The 22,171-nt window shown below is 43.7% G+C and overlaps 1 protein-coding gene across 3 annotated transcripts in view; it reads right to left on the bottom strand.

The window, feature by feature from the left end:
- Nucleotides 1-22,171, bottom strand: part of LOC128232825 (vacuolar protein sorting-associated protein 18 homolog) — a 47,605-nt gene that overhangs the window by 12,746 nt on the left and 12,688 nt on the right. For all 3 annotated transcript variants that reach the window (XM_052946578.1, XM_052946579.1, XM_052946580.1), the window contains exons 7-17: nucleotides 20,421-20,500; nucleotides 19,541-19,653; nucleotides 18,507-18,598; nucleotides 18,272-18,367; nucleotides 17,825-17,996; nucleotides 17,262-17,319; nucleotides 16,974-17,077; nucleotides 15,411-15,471; nucleotides 14,729-14,793; nucleotides 14,416-14,551; nucleotides 11,870-12,022 (exon numbers count right to left, since the gene is read on the bottom strand). In XM_052946578.1, coding sequence (XP_052802538.1) covers nucleotides 11,870-12,022; nucleotides 14,416-14,551; nucleotides 14,729-14,793; nucleotides 15,411-15,471; nucleotides 16,974-17,077; nucleotides 17,262-17,319; nucleotides 17,825-17,996; nucleotides 18,272-18,367; nucleotides 18,507-18,598; nucleotides 19,541-19,653; nucleotides 20,421-20,500 — 1,130 coding nt within the window. The remainder of the gene's footprint in view (nucleotides 1-11,869; nucleotides 12,023-14,415; nucleotides 14,552-14,728; nucleotides 14,794-15,410; nucleotides 15,472-16,973; nucleotides 17,078-17,261; nucleotides 17,320-17,824; nucleotides 17,997-18,271; nucleotides 18,368-18,506; nucleotides 18,599-19,540; nucleotides 19,654-20,420; nucleotides 20,501-22,171) is intronic.

Genomic DNA, 22,171 nt, shown 5'->3' on the forward strand with positions numbered 1-22,171 from the left:
TGACCATGGTACTAACTCTCAACCCTGAACCTGGTACTAGCTCCCAACCTTGAACCTGGAACAAGCTCCTAACCCGGACCCTGGTATTAGCTCCCAACCTTGACCCTGGTACAAGCTTACAACATAGACCCTGGTACTATCTCCCAACCTTGACCCTGGTACTAGCTCCCAACCTTGACCCTAGTACTAGCTCCCTACCTTGACCCTGGTACTAGCTCCCAATCCTGACCATGGTACTAGCTCCAAACCCTGAACCTGGTACTAGCTCCCAACCTTGACCCTGGTACTAGCTCCCAAACTTGAACCTTGAACAAGCTCCTAACCTAGACCCTTGGTACTAGCTCCCAACCTTGACTCTGGTACAAGCTTACAACCTAGACCCTGGTACTATCTCCCAACCCTGACCCTGGTACTAGGCCCATACTTTGACTTTGGTACTAGCTTCCAACCTTGAACCTGATACTAGCTCCATACCTTGATCCTGGTACTAGCTCAAAACATTGACCCTGGTACTAGCTGTCTACCTTGAAACTGGTACAAGCTCACAACCATGACCCTGGTACAAGCTCCCAACCTTGACCCTGGTACTAGCTCACAACCCTGCCCCTGGTACTAGCTCCACACTTTGACTTTGGTACTAGCTCCCAACCTTGAACCTGGTACTAGCTCCCAACCTTGACCCTGATACTAGCTCCCAACCTTGACCCTGGTACTAGCTCCCTACCTTGACCATGGTACTAGCTCCCTACCTTGACCTTGGTACTAGCTTCCTATCTTGACCCTGGTACTAGCTCCCCACAGTGACCATGGTGCTAGCTCCATACCTTGACCCTGGTAGTAGCTCCCCACTTTGAATTTGGTACTAGCTCCCAACCTTGACCCTGGCACTAGCTGTCTACCTTGAAACTGGTACAAGCTCACAACCTAGACCCTGGTACTATCTCCCAAACTTGACCCTGGTACTAACTCACAACCCTGCCCCTGGTACTAGCTCCACACTTTGACTTTGGTACTAGCTCTCAACCTTGAACCTGGTACTAGCTCCCAACCTTGACCCTGGTACTAGCTCCCAAACTTGACCCTGGTACTAGCTCCCTACCTTTACCCTTGTACTAGCTCCCAACCCTGACCCTGCTTCTAGCTACCAACCTTGACCCTGAAACTAGTTCCCTACCATTACCCTGCTACTAGCTCCCAACCTTAACTATGAATCTAGTTCACTACCCTTACCCTGGTACTAGCTCCATATCTTGACTCTTATACTTGCTCCCAACCTTGACCCTAAAACTAGTTCCCTACCATGACCCTGGTACAAGCTCCCTATCTTGACCCTGGTACTAGCTCCCAACCCTGACCCTGGTACTAGGCCCATACTTTGACTTTGGTACTAGCTCCCAACCTTGAAGCTGGTACTAGCTCCCAACCTTGACCCTGGTACAAGCTCCCTACCTTGACCCTGGTACTAGCTCCCTACCTTGACCCTGGAACTAGCTCTCTACCTTGACCCTGAAACTAGCTCCCTACCTTGACCCTGGTACTAGCTTCCTACCTTGACCCTGGTACTAGCTTCCTATCTTGACCCTTGAACAAGCTCCTAACCGTTACCATGGTACTAGCTCCCAACCTTGAACCTGGAACAAGCTCCTAACCCGGACCCTGGTATTAGCTCCCAACCTTGACCCTGGTACAAGCTTACAACATAGACCCTGGTACTATCTCCCAACCTTGACCCTGGTACTAGCTCCCAACCTTGACCCTAGTACTAGCTCCCTACCTTGACCCTGGTACTAGCTCCCAATCCTGACCATGGTACTAGCTCCAAACCCTGAACCTGGTACTAGCTCCCAACCTTGACCCTGGTACTAGCTCCCAAACTTGAACCTTGAACAAGCTCCTAACCTAGACCCTTGGTACTAGCTCCCAACCTTGACTCTGGTACAAGCTTACAACCTAGACCCTGGTACTATCTCCCAACCCTGACCCTGGTACTAGGCCCATACTTTGACTTTGGTACTAGCTTCCAACCTTGAACCTGATACTAGCTCCATACCTTGATCCTGGTACTAGCTCAAAACATTGACCCTGGTACTAGCTGTCTACCTTGAAACTGGTACAAGCTCACAACCATGACCCTGGTACAAGCTCCCAACCTTGACCCTGGTACTAGCTCACAACCCTGCCCCTGGTACTAGCTCCACACTTTGACTTTGGTACTAGCTCCCAACCTTGAACCTGGTACTAGCTCCCAACCTTGACCCTGATACTAGCTCCCAAACTTGACCCTGGTACTAGCTCCCTACCTTGACCATGGTACTAGCTCCCTACCTTGACCTTGGTACTAGCTTCCTATCTTGACCCTGGTACTAGCTCCCCACAGTGACCATGGTGCTAGCTCCATACCTTGACCCTGGTAGTAGCTCCCCACTTTGAATTTGGTACTAGCTCCCAACCTTGACCCTGGCACTAGCTGTCTACCTTGAAACTGGTACAAACTCACAACCTAGACCCTGGTACTATCTCCCAAACTTGACCCTGGTACTAACTCACAACCCTGCCCCTGGTACTAGCTCCACACTTTGACTTTGGTACTAGCTCTCAACCTTGAACCTGGTACTAGCTCCCAACCTTGACCCTGGTACTAGCTCCCAAACTTGACCCTGGTACTAGCTCCCTACCTTTACCCTTGTACTAGCTCCCAACCCTGACCCTGCTTCTAGCTACCAACCTTGACCCTGAAACTAGTTCCCTACCATTACCCTGCTACTAGCTCCCAACCTTAACTATGAATCTAGTTCACTACCCTTACCCTGGTACTAGCTCCATATCTTGACTCTTATACTTGCTCCCAACCTTGACCCTAAAACTAGTTCCCTACCATGACCCTGGTACAAGCTCCCTATCTTGACCCTGGTACTAGCTCCCAACCCTGACCCTGGTACTAGGCCCATACTTTGACTTTGGTACTAGCTCCCAACCTTGAAGCTGGTACTAGCTCCCAACCTTGACCCTGGTACAAGCTCCCTACCTTGACCCTGGTACTAGCTCCCTACCTTGACCCTGGAACTAGCTCTCTACCTTGACCCTGAAACTAGCTCCCTACCTTGACCCTGGTACTAGCTTCCTACCTTGACCCTGGTACTAGCTTCCTATCTTGACCCTTGAACAAGCTCCTAACCGTTACCATGGTACTAGCTCCATACCTTGACCCTGGTAGTAGCTCCCCACTTTGAATTTGGTACTAGCTCCCAACCTTGACTCTGGTACAAGCTTACAACCTAGACCCTGGTACTATCTCCCAACCCTGACCCTGGTACTAGGCCCATACTTTGACTTTGGTACTACCTTCCAACCTTGAACCTGATACTAGCTCCATACCTTGATCCTGGTACTAGCTCCCAACCCTGACCCTGGTACTATCTCCCAACCCTGACCCTGGTACTAGGCCCATACTTTGACTTTGGTACTAGCTTCCAACCTTGAACCTGGTACTAGCTTCCTATCTTGACCCTTGAACAAGCTCCTTACCGTTACCATGGTACTAGCTCCATACCTTGACCCTGGATCTAGCTCCCCACTTTGACTTTGGTACTAGCTCCCAACCTTGAACCTGGTACTAGCTCCCAACCTTGACTCTGGTACAAGCTTACAACCTAGACCCTGGTACTATCTCCCAACCCTGACCCTGGTACTAGGCCCATACTTTGACTTTGGTACTAGCTTCCAACCTTGAACCTGGTACTAGCTCCATACCTTGATCCTGGTACTAGCTCAAAACATTGACCCTGGTACTAGCTGTCTACCTTGAAACTGGTACAAGCTCACAACCATGACCCTGGTACAAGCTCCCAACCTTGACCCTGGTACTAGCTCACAACCCTGCCCCTGGTACTAGCTCCACACTTTGACTTTGGTACTAGCTCCCAACCTTGAACCTGGTACTAGCTCCCAACCTTGACCCTGATACTAGCTCCCAAACTTGACCCTGGTACTAGCTCCCTACCTTGACCATGGTACTAGCTCCCTACCTTGACCCTGGTACTAGCTTCCTATCTTGACCCTGGTACTAGCTCCCCACAGTGACCATGGTGCTAGCTCCATACCTTGACCCTGGTAGTAGCTCCCCACTTTGAATTTGGTACTAGCTCCCAACCTTGACCCTGGCACTAGCTGTCTACCTTGAAACTGGTACAAGCTCACAACCTAGATCCTGGTACTATCTCCCAAACTTGACCCTGGTACTAACTCACAACCCTGCCCCTGGTACTAGCTCCACACTTTGACTTTGGTACTAGCTCTCAACCTTGAACCTGGTACTAGCTCCCAACCCTGACCTTGCTTCTAGCTTCCAACCTTGACCCTGAAACTAGTTCCCTACCATTACCCTGCTACTAGCTCCCAACCTTAACTATGAATCTAGTTCACTACCCTTACCCTGGTACTAGCTCCATATCTTGACTCTTATACTTGCTCCCAACCTTGACCCTAAAACTAGTTCCCTACCATGACCCTGGTACAAGCTCCCTATCTTGACCCTGGTACTAGCTCCCAATCTTAACCCTGAAACTAGTTCCCTACCCTTACCCTGGTACTAGCTCCCTACCTTGACCCTCGTACTAGCTCCCTACCATGACCCTGGTACTATCTCCCTACCTTGACCCTGGAACTAGCTCGCTACCTTGACCTGGTACAAGCTCCCTACCATGACCCTGGTACTAGCTGCCTACCTTGACCCTGGTACTAGCTTCCTATCTTGACCCTGGTACTAGCTCCCCACAGTGACCATGGTACTAGCTTCATACCTTGACCCTGGTAGTAGCTCCTAACTTTGAATTTGATACTAGCTCCCAACCCTGACCATGGTACTAGCTCCACACTTTGACTTGGCTACTAGCTCCCTACCATGACCCTGGTTCTAGCTCCCCACTTTGACTTTGGTACTAGCTCCAAACCTTGACCCTGGTACTAGCTCCCTACCTTGACCCTGGATCTAGCTCCCAATCCTGCCCCTGGTACTAGCTCCCCACCTTGACCTGGTACTAGCTCCCAACCTTGACCCTGAAACTAGTTCCCTACCTTTAGCCTGCTACTAGCTCCCTACCTTGACCCTGGATCTTGCTCCCCACTTTGACTTTGGTACTAGCTCCCAACCTTGAACCTGGTACTATCTCCCAACCTTGACCCTGGTACTATCTCCATACCTTGACCCTGGTACTATCTCCCAACCTTGACCCTGGTACTATCTCCATACCTTGACCCTGGTACTATCTCCCAACCCTGACCCTGGTACTAACTCCCAACCTTGACCCTGGTACTATCTCCCAACCCTGACCCTGGTACTAGCTCCCAACCTTGAACCTGGTACTATCTCCCAACCCTGACCCTGGTACTAGCTCCCAACCCTGACCCTGGTACTATCTCCCAACCCTGACCCTGGTACTAGCTCCCAACCTTGAACCTGGTACTATCTCCCAACCTTGACCCTGGTACTATCTCCATACCTTGACCCTGGTACTATCTCCCAACCCTGACCCTGGTACTAGCTCCCAACCTTGACCATGTTACTAGCTCCCAATCCTGCCCCTGGTACTAGCTCCCCACCTTGACCTGGTACTAGCTCCCAACCTTGACCCTGAAACTAGTTCCCTACCTTTAGCCTGCTACTAGCTCCCTACCTTGACCCTGGATCTTGCTCCCCACTTTGACTTTGGTACTAGCTCCCAACCTTGAACCTGGTACTATCTCCCAACCTTGACCCTGGTACTAGCTCCCAACCTTGACCCTGGTACTATCTCCATACCTTGACCCTGGTACTATCTCCCAACCTTGACCCTGGTACTATCTCCCAACCCTGACCATGGTACTATCTCCCAACCTTGAACCTGGTACTATCTCCCAACCTTGACCCTGGTACTATCTCCCAACCTTGACCCTGGTACTATCTCCCAACCTTGACCCTGGTACTAGCTCCCAACCCTGACCCTGGTACTATCTCCCAACCCTGACCATGGTACTAGCTCCCAACCCTGACCCTGGTACTAGGCCCATACTTTGACTTTGGTACTAGCTTCCAACCTTGAACCTGGTACTAGCTCCATACCTTGATCCTGGTACTAGCTCAAAACATTGACCCTGGTACTAGCTGTCTACCTTGAAACTGGTACAAGCTCACAACCATGACCCTGGTACAAGCTCCCAACCTTGACCCTGGTACTAGCTCACAACCCTGCCCCTGGTACTAGCTCCACACTTTGACTTTGGTACTAGCTCCCAACCTTGAACCTGGTACTAGCTCCCAACCTTGACCCTGATACTAGCTCCCAAACTTGACCCTGGTACTAGCTCCCTACCTTGACCTTGGTACTAGCTTCCTATCTTGACCCTGGTACTAGCTTCCTATCTTGACCCTGGTACTAGCTCCCTATCTTGACCCTGGTACTAGCTCCCTACCTTGACCCTGGTACTAGCTCCCTATCTTGACCCTGGTACTAGCTCCCTATCTTGACCTTGGTACTAGCTCCCTACCTTGACCCTGGTACTAGCTCCCAAACTTGACCCTGGTACTAGCTCCCAAACTTGACCCTGGTACTAGCTCCCTACCTTGACCCTGGTACAAGCTCCCAAACTTGACCCTGGTACTAGCTCCCTATCTTGACCTTGGTACTAGCTCCCTACCTTGACCCTGGTACTAGCTCCCAAACTTGACCCTGGTACTAGCTCCCTACCTTGACCATGGTACTAGCTCCCTACCTTGAACCTGGTACTAGCTCCCTATCTTGACCCTGGTACTAGCTCCCTACCTTGACCCTGGTACTAGCTTCCTATCTTGACCCTGGTACTAGCTCCCCACAGTGACCATGGTGCTAGCTCCATACCTTGACCCTGGTAGTAGCTCCCCACTTTGAATTTGGTACTAGCTCCCAACCTTGACCCTGGCACTAGCTGTCTACCTTGAAACTGGTACAAGCTCACAACCTAGACCCTGGTACTAACTCACAACCCTGCCCCTGGTACTAGCTCCGCACTTTGACTTTGGTACTAGCTCTCAACCTTGAACCTGGTACTAGCTCCCAAACTTGACCCTGGTACTAGCTCCCTACCTTGACCCTTGTACTAGCTCCCAACCCTGACCTTGCTTCTAGCTACCAACCTTGACCCTGAAACTAGTTCCCTACCATTACCCTGCTACTAGCTCCCAACCTTAACTATGAATCTAGTTCACTACCCTTACCCTGGTACTAGCTCCATATCTTGACTCTTATACTTGCTCCAAACCTTGACCCTAAAACTAGTTCTCTACCATGACCCTGGTACAAGCTCCCTATCTTGACCCTGGTACTAGCTCCCAATCTTAACCCTGAAACTAGTTCCCTACTCTTACCCTGGTACTAGCTCCCTACCTTGACCCTGGTACTAGCTCCCTACCATGACCCTGGTACTATCTCCCTACCCTGACCCTGGAACTAGCTCCCTACCTTGACCTGGTACAAGCTCCCAACCCTGACCCTGGTACTAGCTGCCTACCTTGACCCTGGTACTAGCTCCCTACCTTGACCCTGGTACTATCTCCCTACCCTGACCCTGGTACTAGCTGCCTATCTTGACCCTGGTACTAGCTCCCTACCCTGACCCTGGTACTAGCTCCCTATCTTGACCCTGGTACTAGCTCCCTACCCTGACCCTGGTACTAGCTGCCTACCTTGACCCTGGTACTAGCTTCCTATCTTGACCCTGGTACTAGCTCCCTACCCTGACCCTGGTACTAGCTCCCTATCTTGACCCTGGTACTAGCTCCCTACCTTGACCCTGGTACTAGCTGCCTACCTTGACCCTGGTACTAGCTTCCTATCTTGACCCTGGTACTAGCTCCCCACAGTGACCATGGTACTAGTTCCCTACCATTACCCTGCTACTAGCTCCCAACCTTAACTATGAATCTAGTTCACTACCCTTACCCTGGTACTAGCTCCATATCTTGACTCTTATACTTGCTCCCAACCTTGACCCTAAAACTAGTTCCCTACCCTGACCCTGGTACAAGCTCCCTATCTTGACCCTGGTACTAGCTCCCAATCTTAACCCTGAAACTAGTTCCCTACCCTTACCCTGGTACTAGCTCCCTACCTTGACCCTGGTACTAGCTGCCTACCCTGACCCTGGTACTAGCTCCCTACCTTGACCCTGGTACTAGCTCCCTACCCTGACCCTGGTACTAGCTCCCTACCTTGACCCTGGTACTAGCTGCCTACCTTGACCCTCGTACTAGCTGCCTACCTTGACCCTGGTACTAGCTCCCTTCCCTGACCCTGGTACTAGCTCCCTACCTTGACCCTGGTACTAGCTGCCTACCTTGACCCTGGTACTAGCTTCCTATCTTGACCCTGGTACTAGCTCCCCACAGTGACCATGGTACTAGCTCCATACCTTGACCCTGGTAGTAGCTCCTAACTTTGAATTTGATACTAGCTCCCAACCCTGACCATGGTACTTGCTCCACACTTTGACTTGGGTACTAGCTCCCTACCATGACCCTGGTTCTAGCTCCCCACTTTGACTTTGGTACTAGCTCCCAACCTTGACCCTGGTACTAGCTCCCTACCTTGACCCTGGATCTAGCTCCCAACCCTGCCCCTGGTACTAGCTCCCCACCTTGACCTGGTACTAACTCCCAACCTTGACCCTGAAACTAGTTCCCTACCTTGACCCTGGAACTAGCTCCCCACTTTGACTTTGGTACTAGCTCCCAACCTTGAACCTGGTACTAGCTCCCTACCTTGACCTGGTACTAGCTCCCAACCTTGACCCTGAAACTAGTTCCCTACCTTTAGCCTGCTACTAGCTCCCTACCTTGACCCTGGATCTAGCTCCCCACTTTGACTTTGGTACTAGCTCCCAACCTTGAACCTGGTACTAGCTCCCAACCTTGACCCTGGTACTAGCTCCATACCTTGACCCTGATACTAGCTCCATACCTTGACACTGGTACTAGCTCCCTACCTTGACCCTGGTACTAGCTTACTATCTTGACCCTGGTACTAGCTCCATACCTTGACCCTGGTACTAGCTCCCTACCTTGACCCTGGTACTACAGTCAAACCTGTATTAAGTGGCCACCCTTGGGAAATGATCAAAGTGGCTGCTTAAGACAGGTGGCCACTTAATCCAGGTTTGACATTTCCACCACTTTAGCTTTATTCAGAGATGGAGTATGTATCTTAACCACCACCTCACACCACAATCAATAACATCTGTATCAATATTATTGAAAAAGGTTGAATACAAATGCATTTGTACAGTTAAAAAAAACTTTATTTCAATTTTATAAATAAAACACATTAGATAAAAGTTGATACAAGGCATAAATAAAACACACCACATATCAGTCTACACATTTACATGTTTATACACATTTTTAGTTCACTTTTTAAAGTAGTCCGTACATTAAATAAATGTTGATGCATAGGATAAACAAAACACACCACAGATCACTCTACACATTTACACAACTGCATGTGCATACACATTTCCTGTAAATTTCCTCTGTCTTTTTGCGTTTGGATTCCATTGCTTTCATATTCCTCCACAATTTCACGCTTACGCTTAAGTAAGAAATTGATTTGAGTCCTTCCACAGTTAAATTCCTTGGCAACACTTCTTGCACTACGGCCGTTTTCTATTACTTTATACACTCGACACGTTCTTTTAGAGGAGTCAAACACTTTCGATTAGTCATGTTTTCAGCCATAATCAAAGTTGAAAAAATATCAAGAACAATGCATTGTAAATATCCGTTCGTAGAAAATAAATCCGTGCACTTTGAAAAATAATATTGAAGTGAATAAAAATCGTAACTCGTTTCACGCTGTCGAATGACAATGTAAACTGTGAATTCATAATAACCGGTGTTTTTGTCGGTATTTAATAATTAACTTCTTAATTATTTAATTATCGTATTAATTGTGTCATTAATTGTGTCAATTCTGATCAAAACATTCGCCGACGTGTAATAAACATGATTTCTCGATGAGTAAACACGCATGGCAATCGTGTGATGCAATAATCATTTTCATTTGATGACGGAGATACCCGAGGCCGTCGTTCTTCTCCGTAAACTTCTATACGCAATTAAAGCTGTGTATTGGAAAAAATATAAGCGGAAGTGTCAGTGACAAGGGATTAGTGGCCGGTAATTAGTGATTATATGGCTTCATGGGGACAAAAATTAGTGGCCGTGGCCGCGTTAGACAGTTGGCCGCTAAATGCATGTACATTATATAGTAAAAACGTACGGGGGGAATTTGGAGTGGCCCGTTAGGGCAGGTGGCCATTTAAAGCAGGTGACCGTTCAACCAGGTTTGACTGTAGCTTCTTATCTTGACCCTGGTACTAGCTCCATACCTTGACCCTGGTACTAGCTCCCTACCTTGACCCTGGTACTAGCTCACAACTTTGACCCTTGTACTACCTCCCAACCTTGACCCTGAAACTAGTTCCCTTCCTTTACCCTGCTACTAGCTCCCTTCCTTGACCTTGCTACTAGCTCCCTACCATGACCCTGGTTCAAGCTCCCCACTTAGACTTTGTTACTAGCTCCCTACCTTGACCCTGGTACTAGCTCCCAACTTTTACCCTGATACTAGCTCCCAACCTTGACCCTGGTACAAGCTCCCAACCTTGACCCTGGATCTAGCTCCCAACCCTGCCCCTGGTACTAGCTCCACACTTTGACTTTGGTACTAGCTCCCTACCTTGACGCTGGTACTAGCTCACAACCTTGACCCTAGTACTAGGTCCCTACCATGAAACTGGTACTAGCTCCCCACCCTGACCATGGTACTTGCTCCCAACCCTGCCCCTGGCACTAGCTCCCTACCATGACCCTGGTACTAGCTCCCAACCATGACTCTAGTACTAGCTCCCCACCCTGACCCTGGTACTAGCTCCCAAAATGACCCCAGTACTAGCACTCTACCTTGACCCTGGTACTAGCTGTCTACCTTGAAACTGGTACAAGCTCACAACCATGACCCTGGTACTATCTCCCAACCTTAACCCTGGTACTAGCTCACAACCCTGCCCCTGGTACTAGCTCCGCACTTTGACTTTGGTACTAGCTCTCAACCTTGAACCTGGTACTAGCTCCCAACCTTGACCCGGGTACTAGCTCCCAAACTTGACCCTGGTACTAGCTCCCTACCTTGACCCTTGTACTGGCTCCCAACCCTGACCCTGCTTCTAGCTACCAACCTTGACCCTGAAACTAGTTCCCTACCATTACCTTGTTACTAGCTCCCAACCTTAACCATAAAACTAGTTCACTACCTTGACCCTGGTACTAGCTCCCAACCTTGTCCCTGGTACTAGCTCCCAACCCTGACCCTGCAAATAGTTCCCTACCATGACCCTGGTACTAGCTCCCTACCCTGACCCTGCAACTAGTTCCCTTCCATGACCCTGGTACTAGATAACAACCTTGACCCTGGTACAAGCTCACATCCTTGACCCTGGTACTAGCTCCCAACCCTGCCCCTGCTACTAGCTCCCAACCCTGCCCCTGGTACTAGATAACATCCTTGACCCTGGTACAAGCTCACATCACTGACCCTGGTACTAGCTCCCAACCCTGCCCCTGCTACTAGCTCCCAACCCTGCCCCTGGTACTAGATAACATCCTTGACCCTGGTACAAGCTCACATCACTGACCCTGGTACTTGCTCCCAACCCTGACCCTGCAACTAGTTCCCTACCATGACCCTGGTACTAGATAACAACCTTGACCCTGGTACAAGCTCACATACTTGACCCTGGTACTAGCTCCCAACCCTGCCCCTGATACTAGCTCCCAACCCTGCCCCTGGTACTAGCTCCCTACCTTGACCCTGGTCTGTTTGAGGAAGCCCTGAAACTCCTGCTGCAGTTGCCTGAAGCGGGGACTGGACTCTAACTGCTGCTCCTTCAGCTGCCCAAGCTGGTTCAAGTAGATCTCTATCAGCCATGTCACCAACATTGTCATCTGGGTTTTGTCCTGAGTTACATGAAAGAGTGTAAACATCTTAAGTACCTTTTACCATACAATAATTTCACAGAACTCGTTGTCTTAATACCATAATTTCACACAACTAGTAAATAGTATTCTAAGTATAACAAGAGCGAGGCGAAACAAACGCCAACACTGAAAGGTTCTGTATAGCCTATAAGGGCATACATGTACATTTATTAAAATAAGAGTTATGGCTACACATGTGCACATTCTCAGTGGCAAAATGTATGCACAGTTTCATTTGAATATCTTGAATGAATCTGACAGCCAAGATCATGTTTTTGCATGACTTTCTCCAACAATCAAACAGTTGATTTGAATTGAGACAATAATAAATACCCAGAGTTATGGGCTTGCACACTTGTGCATATACAAGGGCATAGCCTGAAGTTCATGGAAAAGCTTGATAAAATGAAAATAATATGCATCAAATTAGGAATGCGAGTTTCATCGTATAGCATGTTATTACGATAACGTAGTGATCACTATGGAAACAGGTGGTCGCGCATTCCTCTGCAGTTGCTAATTTAACCCATGACAATATCTTGTTTTGTTGATCACTCACATTGAAACCAATAATAATGTGTGATGACCTGAAGTTTTAAGCCAGTGCGTTTGTTTGTTTATTTCAAAGGAAGCATTTTAGACTGAACGGTATAGTTAAATTTTGTTTAAAATGACGCCAGAAGACAGATTGAAAAAACGGGCAGTGATACAGTTCTGTGTGAACCTAAAAAAAACTCCATCGCAACCACTTAAACTGATGAATGAAGCATCGAGTGAACTTCCAGTGAAGCGAATGCTCATGTACAAGTGGCACAAGCGGTTCAGTGAGGGGTGGGACAGCATTTGTGACAACGTGATGTCTGGGCGACTGGTTTCACAAACTACGTAGAGTGACGTCGAGGCTGTGAAAAACATAGTTGACGCTGATCATCGAGTCACTCTACATGAAATATGCAAGATGTTGGACATGAGTTATGGGTCGGTACGGAGGATAATGTAAGACAGTTTGAAAATGAGTCGAGTGAGTGCGCGTTGGGTTCCACGGCTGCTGACAGAAGATGAGATGAGCAAAGAGTACATGCCGATTCTAAGCTCGGTACGAAAGGAAGGAAACCGTTTTCTTGAAAAGATAGTCACTTGCGATGAAACCTGGCTGTTTTATTACAACCCTGAGACAAAACAGCAAAGCAGTCAATGGAAGACTACCAGTTCCCCGCCTCCGAAGAAGGCATGATCATCCCGCTCGATAGGCAAGCGTATGTTCATTGTCTTCTTTGATGTGCACGGTGTTATTCTACCCCATGCAGTTCCGCAGGGCCAATCTGTGATGGGTGGTTACTATTCTACAGTAAAGTGATATATAACAAAATTCATTTTTAATAATATTTAGTTCTTGATTAAATCTGAATAAAACAATGTTTAAAAAAGTTTATGATTAAAAATATGGGATTGAATAAGTGTTAGTTTTAATTATGATATTTGATGAAGTACGCAAAAGGGACAAATGCATTATGTTATAAGCCTCAGTTATGTTCTCCATTTAAGGTTTTGAGGCGTGACTTGTACAGGGCGATGGGATTTAAGAGAACACAGGTGTTGCATGATGGGTGGATTCTTAATCAGGATAATTCACCAGTGCATAGATCGGAGGAGGCCCAGACTACTGCTACAATCAAGCTTGAAGTGGTGATCCTTCCCCACCCCCTTTATTCGCTGTACCTAGCACCATGCGATTTTGCCCTATTTCTGAAACTTTAATGTGAACTGAAAGGTAAACGCTTCAATGACTTTCAGGAACTACAGAGTGAAGCTCAGACACGCCTTTACAAGTCAGAGTGGTTCAGTGACATTTACCGGTAGTGGGTAGCGAGACATCGACGTTGTATTGCGGCGAATGGCTCTTACTTTGAGAAGTTATGATGTTGACATCAGATTCTGACGTTTGAACTGCGGGGGCTATACTTACCTCATGTTAATGAAAAAGCTGTAGTTTCCTTTATATTGTATGTATCAGTTTGAAATTTTATATGTCATTTACAGCTGAAATAGATTTTATAGCGAGCTGACGTTCATTGAAAAATGTGTTGATTTTATTAAGCAATTCCACGAACTTCTGGCTATACCCTCGTAGTCACTAGAATATGTTCAATGTGAATATCATGAATGGTTAATAGTCCAAGTTTAAGTTTTTGCATCACTTTTTTCAAAATATCAAGGAGAATAACTTGTCTATTGTTAAAGCCAAAGTTATGGGTCAAAAGTTTTTGCACAACAACACCAATGGAAACAAAACCATGGCTTTGACAATAAAAGTATCGAAAAACCCTGTTAGGTTACAAATTCAAAGATTTAGTCCAATATTTGACACTTACTTGGTTTTTCAAAGATTCCAACTTCTTATGTAGTAGTCTTCTCAAGGCATCCCTGTCATCTAATCTTATAAACTTCAAGGCTATCTCTTCAAATGAGTTCTCTGTCTGAGCATACATCTCTGCAGCCTCAAGATACCTATAAATCAAATTAGGAAAGAAAACTATAATCTGAAAGGTAGAAATGGAATTTAACACAATTTCAGACCAGTACATACACAGACTGGAGAAGAAAATCAAACTACTCAATGTACATGTATTTCCAACAAGAAAACATTTTCTTATTCAAAGCAAAGATCAACCCATTTAAACTGACCTTCTTTCATTAAATAGAAATTCAGCCTGTTTTGTCAGTACTCTATCTCTCTGTATTGGGTTGTCCTGAAAAAAATAAGTATATATATATATATATATATATATATATTTATAAATGATTTTTTTTCTGTGTTTTTAAATATTAATTCCTGAAAGTACTCATATAGGCATAACACATACATAAACATCCAAATATTTATATAAGAACCTTGCTATTTCCTTGCACATCTAAAGATATAAAGAGTTAAACCAAACCAAAATTTCATTATCTCTGTGTAGAATCTAAAACTGCAATGTTATCCACCATTATCTGTAATCTACATACATTTCCAGGCAACTCATTTCCTTTATGGCATTAAGTAAATATGGCCAATTTACTTCCTCAATGATACAGTGTCAGCATTTGACAAATAAACAGAAACAGGTTTGCAGCTTTAAAAAAATAAATGACAAAAAATTATAATCAGCATTAATGAGGCTGCCATTTTAAGATAAACTTTTATAACAATGCAAAGTTTGGAAAATTCATCATTCAGAAAACATGATGGTTTCATATCCACCAAATTAAAGGTATTTAATAAAAGCAATTGTAAGAGATAAATAAAAAGAGCACATAGAACTAGTACATGTTCACCCCTTGTTCATTGCCCCCCACACACACCCACCCTTCATACAATATTTACCTTGCAGTACTGCTTGGCAAGCTCAAACTCCCCACGGTCTAGGTACATCTGCCATACATCCCTGACAGAGAGTAAAACACAAGCAAAGGTATATCATATGTATATCTTTCATACATCCCTGACAGAGAGTAAAACACAAGCAAAGGTATATCATATGTATATCTTTCATACATCCCTGACAGAGAGTAAAACACAAGTATAGGTATATCACATGTATATATTCCATACATCCATGACAGAGAGTAAAACACAAGTATAGGTATATCACATGTATATCTTCCATACATCCATGACAGAGAGTAAAACACAAGTACAGGTACATCTGCCATACATCCCTGACAGGGAGTAAAACACAAGTACAGGTACTTGTAAATCCGCCATACATCCCTGGCAGAGAGTAAAACACAAGTAAAGGTACATGTACACCTGCCAAACATCCCTGAAAGAGAGTAAAACACAAGTACAGATACATCTGCCATGCATCCCTGACAGAGAGTAAAACACAAGTAAAGGTACATGTACACCTGCCAAACATCCCTGACAGAGAGTAAAACACAGGTAAAGGTACATGTAAATCTGCCAAACATCCCTGGCAGAGAATAAAACACAAGAACAGGTACCACTGCCATACATCCCTGACAGAAAATAAAACACAAGTACAGGTACATGTACATCTGCCATACATCCCTGGCAGAGAGTAAAACACGAGTACAGGTACATCTGCCATACATCCCTGACAGAGAGTAAAACACGAGTACAGGTACATGTACATCTGCCATACATCCCTGACAGAGAGTAAAACACATCTACAGGTACATGGGCATCTGCCATACATCCCTGACAGAGAGTAAAACACAAGTACATGTACATTTGCCATACATCCCTGACAGTGAGTAAAACACAAGTACAGGTACATGTAAATCTGCCATACATCCCTGACAGAGAGTAAAACACAAGTACAGGTACATGTAAATCCGTCATACATCCCTGACAGAGAGTAAAACACATGTACAGGTACATGTAAATCCGTCATACATCCCTGACAGAGAGTAAAACACATGTACAGGTACATGGGCATCTGCCATACATCCCTGACAGAGAGTAAATCACAAGTACAGGTACATGTAAATCCGTCATACATCCCTGACAGAGGGTAAAACACATGTACAGGTACATGGGCATCTGCCATACATCCCTGACAAATAGCTAAACACAAGTACATGTATATCTGCAAGTGTTGATCAATACACCCAAAGATTTGAAGGGTTTGAGACCTGGCTTTTAGACGCTTTTCATGATCACAGACTTACATAACATACAGATAGCTGTCAAAATACATTTGTGCCTACACATTTGTGCCTTTGAAGTTTTCCAAGTATCACACATATACATAAAGTGTACACATACAAAGAGTCAATGCTTTTAAAGCAAACGGGGTATTTAAAGTATTTAATGCTTGTTTTACAAGTTTTCTACACTTAGAATTAAAATTAATAAAACAGCTACCATCTACTTCATGTCAGATAGAATAGTTCTAACTAATGTATGAGTTGATTGATGTACCTGGCTTCGTTGGTGACCTTGTACTTGAAGACATTCTGTGAGGTGTACACCCAGATGGTTCCCTTTAGCGGATCTTTCCACAGTCCAAGCAGACGACCAAACCTCTGGCAGATACACACATGGAGAATTAGGAATGTGGAATTATTGTATCTGCTTTATAAATATTTAAACTTCACTTGTATCTTTTAACATAATCTTATAGAATGATAAATATTTCTACCAATCCTCACCAATAATACAAAAAGTAGCTTAATTATTTTGCATTGAATTAAAGCTCGAGAAACTTACATCTGAGTAATGATCATCATAAATCTGTTGTTCATTCAGGAGACAGAAAGCCTTCAGCCTGAAGAGAAAAGGAAAAGTTAAAAACCAGACATGTACTGATATTTATTACGACGCCATTGCTGTTCTCTAACATGATTTTTTATTATACATGCATGTTTCACCATCATTCAAATTCACATACAACATCTGTTTGCATGGTAGACAAATCTACATGCTTTTAGGTCATTGTTTACTTGTATGTTCATAAGTCCCATGGACTCTGTATAGGATCATTTAACATTATCTTTTTAATTGTTTACAGATCTCACAGCAGCTGCATAATTGCTATAATTATACTTTGATAAATGTCATATGAAATCATAATTGCTCCACTAAAGTACATGTATTACAATAACATTACAAATTCCACTCAAACAATTACACAGCACCTGTCGGGAAGAGCACAAGTATTAAAACTCTTTAAGGACCATGCTGACAGGATGACTGTCAGTTCTCCTAACATATACTTTTTACGACTCGTCATGTCCTCCTCACTTACATTCGTTACATCAATTAAACCTTACCTGTCGGGGAAGAGCAGAAGTGTATGGAACTCTGTTAGGACCATACTGAACGGATAATTGGCCGTCCTTTCCTCCCCGTCCTTTGGGTAGCGCATCAACATCTGGTTGGTTGTGACTGTGTATGGACCCAGCTTGCCTGATGTGTCTATGTCACCATAGTAGACACCAGGACCTGAGGATAGGAGGATTTATAAGGATCAATGGAAAACAAGGTCATCAGGTGCTTTAAAACATTCATTGAAAACATTTTAAAAGTATTGTGTTTAAAAAGGAGCACATTTTCATAAATTCACTCACCTTAAAAATCTAACTAAATGAGATATTAAAGGAAATAAAATGGAAAAACATTCAAGGTTAAACTTTAAATGCAAGGTAACATTAAACAGGTACAAGTAAGATAATGGACTTATTTGATAGGCGAAATTAAATCCTTAAATTCTGACTGACCTGCCATCCAGGCAAACTTCCTCGCCGGTTCCCGGAACTTAAGGTATAGACGGAACTCGCTGTAGCCAAAGTCTCCTGGCAGCTCTGTGAACTCAACTATAATGTATACAAACATTACTTCACTATAGGATCTACCTTATTACAAATCTGTCATCATATATCACATCACATATGAATCACAAATCTTCAAATTGTTTGCTAGCATCTAGCCCACAGATGTCTATATTGTTTATACCTTTGTTTTGTTCCTCAAACTGCTGAAAGAGATGCTGGAACATCGGAGGTTCTGCTGACTTGGAAACGGTGCCGATGAACTGGTACAGCTTCCTGCAAGAGAAATCACAGTAATACATGTAGAACTTAACATGTACAAAGGTGATATATATGTATATTTAAATATCCATCATGATCCCAAAATATCATATCTTTGTGATAATGAGGTTTTACAAATGAAGTGATTTTTTATTCTATTTAATAAACATTGTTGAAAAGTGAGCATGGTACAAACAAACACCGATTTCTAGATACAATTTTTAGATTCACAAGTAATGAAGTCGCCAACTGAGATAAACAGCCTTTCTAACAAGAGCTGTCACAGAGACAGCCCCTTCGACTATTATGCCGCTTTTCAGTGTAAGTATTGAAAAGTTTTGGCGAAACATGGATCACTGTAAAATAAGAGTAGATTTCAATGCAATAAATGATGTATTTGCTGAGATATTAACATGAATGTGGCTATATGCAAAATTTTAACCAGAATTTCTAAGTCCAATAACAAAAGGCCATTATTTTGCAAACTAGAGTTATCTTACTTGGTAAGTTAAGTAGATTGGATGGTTGAGTACCATTGTATAAAGTCTCAATGCAATGCATCAAGTAGTTGCTAGGATATTAACCTATGTGTGCTTACATGCAAAACCTTAACCAGAATTTCTAAGACAAATAATAAAGGCCCATTATTTGCATCATATTCAAAAAAGTGTTATCCCACTTCATTAATTTAGTAGGTTGGATAGTTGGGAATACATATCTTAAGTTTCAATTACATGATGTATTTACTGAGATAATGACTTAAAGGTGCTTGCATGCAAAACCTTAACCAAGGTGTGATGCCGACGCCGACGCTTGGGTGAGTAGTATAGCTCTCCTTATTCTTCGAATAGTCAAGCTAAAAACACAGAAATATAGCTGTATAAATAAATGTTTTGTTTTAAATGTATTTGCACTGTTGCAATGGCCAGTGGGTTTGAATGTTTGACCTCTCCCTACCCTGGTGTGGTGACGAGGATGTAGTACTGGTACTCTGTCATCGAATCAGAAGGCATCCGGTCAAACTCTATCCCTGTGATTGGCTCAATATTTGCTCCTCGCAAGTTGAATAACTTAGGAAAAAGGCAACCAAAGTCAAACTTCTGTTAATAATCTATCCTTTTTAATTGCAAGTTTTACTTAGGTTAAGTTAAACATAGATTATTTTTTTGAATTCTGTCATTGAGAGCACTCATTTTATAATGTGCAAAATTAATGAAGAATATATACCTTTATTTTCAAGCAGTCATGCCCATAAAATCAATGCATATTGCAAAAAATACAACAACATTGAAATGAAGTTGCTGAAATAAACTGTACTGAGGCAGGTTCACAGAACAATAATATTCACAAGTTAAGACAAGGTTTTTATCAAATAAAATATTCAACTACACTCAAAATGAGTACTAAGACCCAAGCAGTTGCTGTCTAATTATGGAAACAGAAAGGAAAACATCTCTAATGTCTACACACCACCTAACAAGCACAAGAAATAAACAACAAGCATTTTACCTCTATTGGTGGATTAAGAAACTGCAAATATATTATACGACCCTTTTCTAAAAGCTACTAGACGCTGGCTTAGTGAACGTGATTTAGAATAAGAACAAAATGGACTGATTTTTTAGAACTTCTGTTGTTTAAGTTCTGAACAAAGCGCCCATTCATGTAGTGAAATCAAATAAGCAGTATTCACAGTAATCTGAGCCTGATGTCCCATCTTCAGTAATTTCGGTTGTTTTCAATTTTTAAAACAAGACAAATGTACTTTCAATAGCCTTGTTCTCATTAGAACTAGAGCCTTTTCAAGAGGATTAAATGGGAAGTTCAATGCATGTACCTGTCTGAGGTACTGGTCCAGGTTTCCTTGCCAGAAACGACTCTCCTCATTGGCCGATAACTCAGTCTCAAATATCAGCCCTGAAATGTACAAACGCAGTCTCAAATATCAGCCCTGATGTTTACAAACTCAGTCTCAAATATCAGCCCTGGAAGGTACAAACTCAGTCCCAATTATCAACCCAGATGTTAACAAACTCAGTCTCAAATATCAACCCAGATGTTAACAAACTCAGTCTCAAATATCAGCCCTGAAATGTACAAACTCAGTCTCAAATATCAACCCAGATGTTAACAAACTCAATCTAAAATATCAGCCCTGAAATGTACAAACGTAGTCTCAAATATCAGCCCTGAAATGTACAAACTCAGTCTCAAAAATCAGCCCTGAAATATACAAACTCAGTCTCAAATATCAGCCCTGAAATGTGCAAACTCAGTTTCAAATATCAGCCCTGAAATATACAAACTCAGTCTCAAATATCAGCGCTGAAATATACAAACTCAGTCTATAATATCAGCCCTGAAATGTACAAACTCAGTCTGCAATATCAGCGCTGAAATATACAAACTCAGTCTCAAATATGAGCTCTGAAATGTACAAACTCAGCCTCAAATACCAGCCCTGAAACATACAAACTGAGTGTCAAATATCAACCCAGGTGTTAAAAACTCAGTCTATAATATCAGCCCTGAAATGTGCAAACTCAGTCTCAAATATCAACCCAGATGTTTACAAACTCAGTCTATAATATCAGCCCTGAAATGTACAAATTCAGTCTCAAATATCAGCCCTGAAATGTACAAACGCAGTCTATAATATCAGCCCTGAAATGTACAAACTCAGTCTATAATATCAGCCCTGAAATGTACAAACTCAGTCTCAAATATCAGCCCTGAAATGTACAAACTCAGTCTCAAATATCAGCCCTGAAATGTACAGACTCAGTCTATGATATCAGCCCTGAAATGAACAAACTCAGTCTCGAATATCAACCCTGAAATGTACAAACTCAGTCTCAAATATCAACCCATATGATTACAAACTCAGTCTATAATATCAGCCCTGAAATGTACAAACTCAGTCTCAAATATCAACCCAGATGATTACAAACTCAATCTATAATATCAGCCCTGAAATGTACAAACTCAGTCTCAAATATCAGCCCTTAAATGTACAAACTCAGTCTCAAATATCAGCCCTGAAATATACAAACTCAGTCTCAAATATCAGCCCTGAAATGTACATACTCAGTTTATAATATCAGCCCTGAAATGTGCAAACTCAGTCTCAAGTATCAGCCCTTAAATGTACAAACTCAGTCTCAAATATCAACCCAGATGATTACAAACTCAGTCTATAATATCAGCCCTGAAATGTACAAATTCAGTCTCAAATATCAACCCAGATGATTACAAACTCAGTCAACAATATCAGCCCTGAAATGTACAAACTCAGTCTCAAATATCAACCCTGAAATGTAAAAACTCAATCTCAAATATCAGCCCTGAAATATACAAACTCAGTCTCAAATATCAGCCCTGAAATGTGCAAACTCAGTCTCAAATATCGGCCCTGAAATATACAAACTCAGTCTCAAATATCAGCGCTGAAATATACAAACTCAGTCTATAATATCAGCCCTGAAATGTACAATTTCAGTCTGCAATATCAGCGCTGAAATATACAAACTCAGTCTCAAATATGAGCTCTGAAATGTACAAACTCAGCCTCAAATACCAGCCCTGAAA

The sequence above is a fragment of the Mya arenaria genome, chromosome 4 (genome assembly GCF_026914265.1).
Source record: "Mya arenaria isolate MELC-2E11 chromosome 4, ASM2691426v1".
In the NCBI taxonomy this organism is placed as follows: domain Eukaryota; kingdom Metazoa; phylum Mollusca; class Bivalvia; order Myida; family Myidae; genus Mya; species Mya arenaria.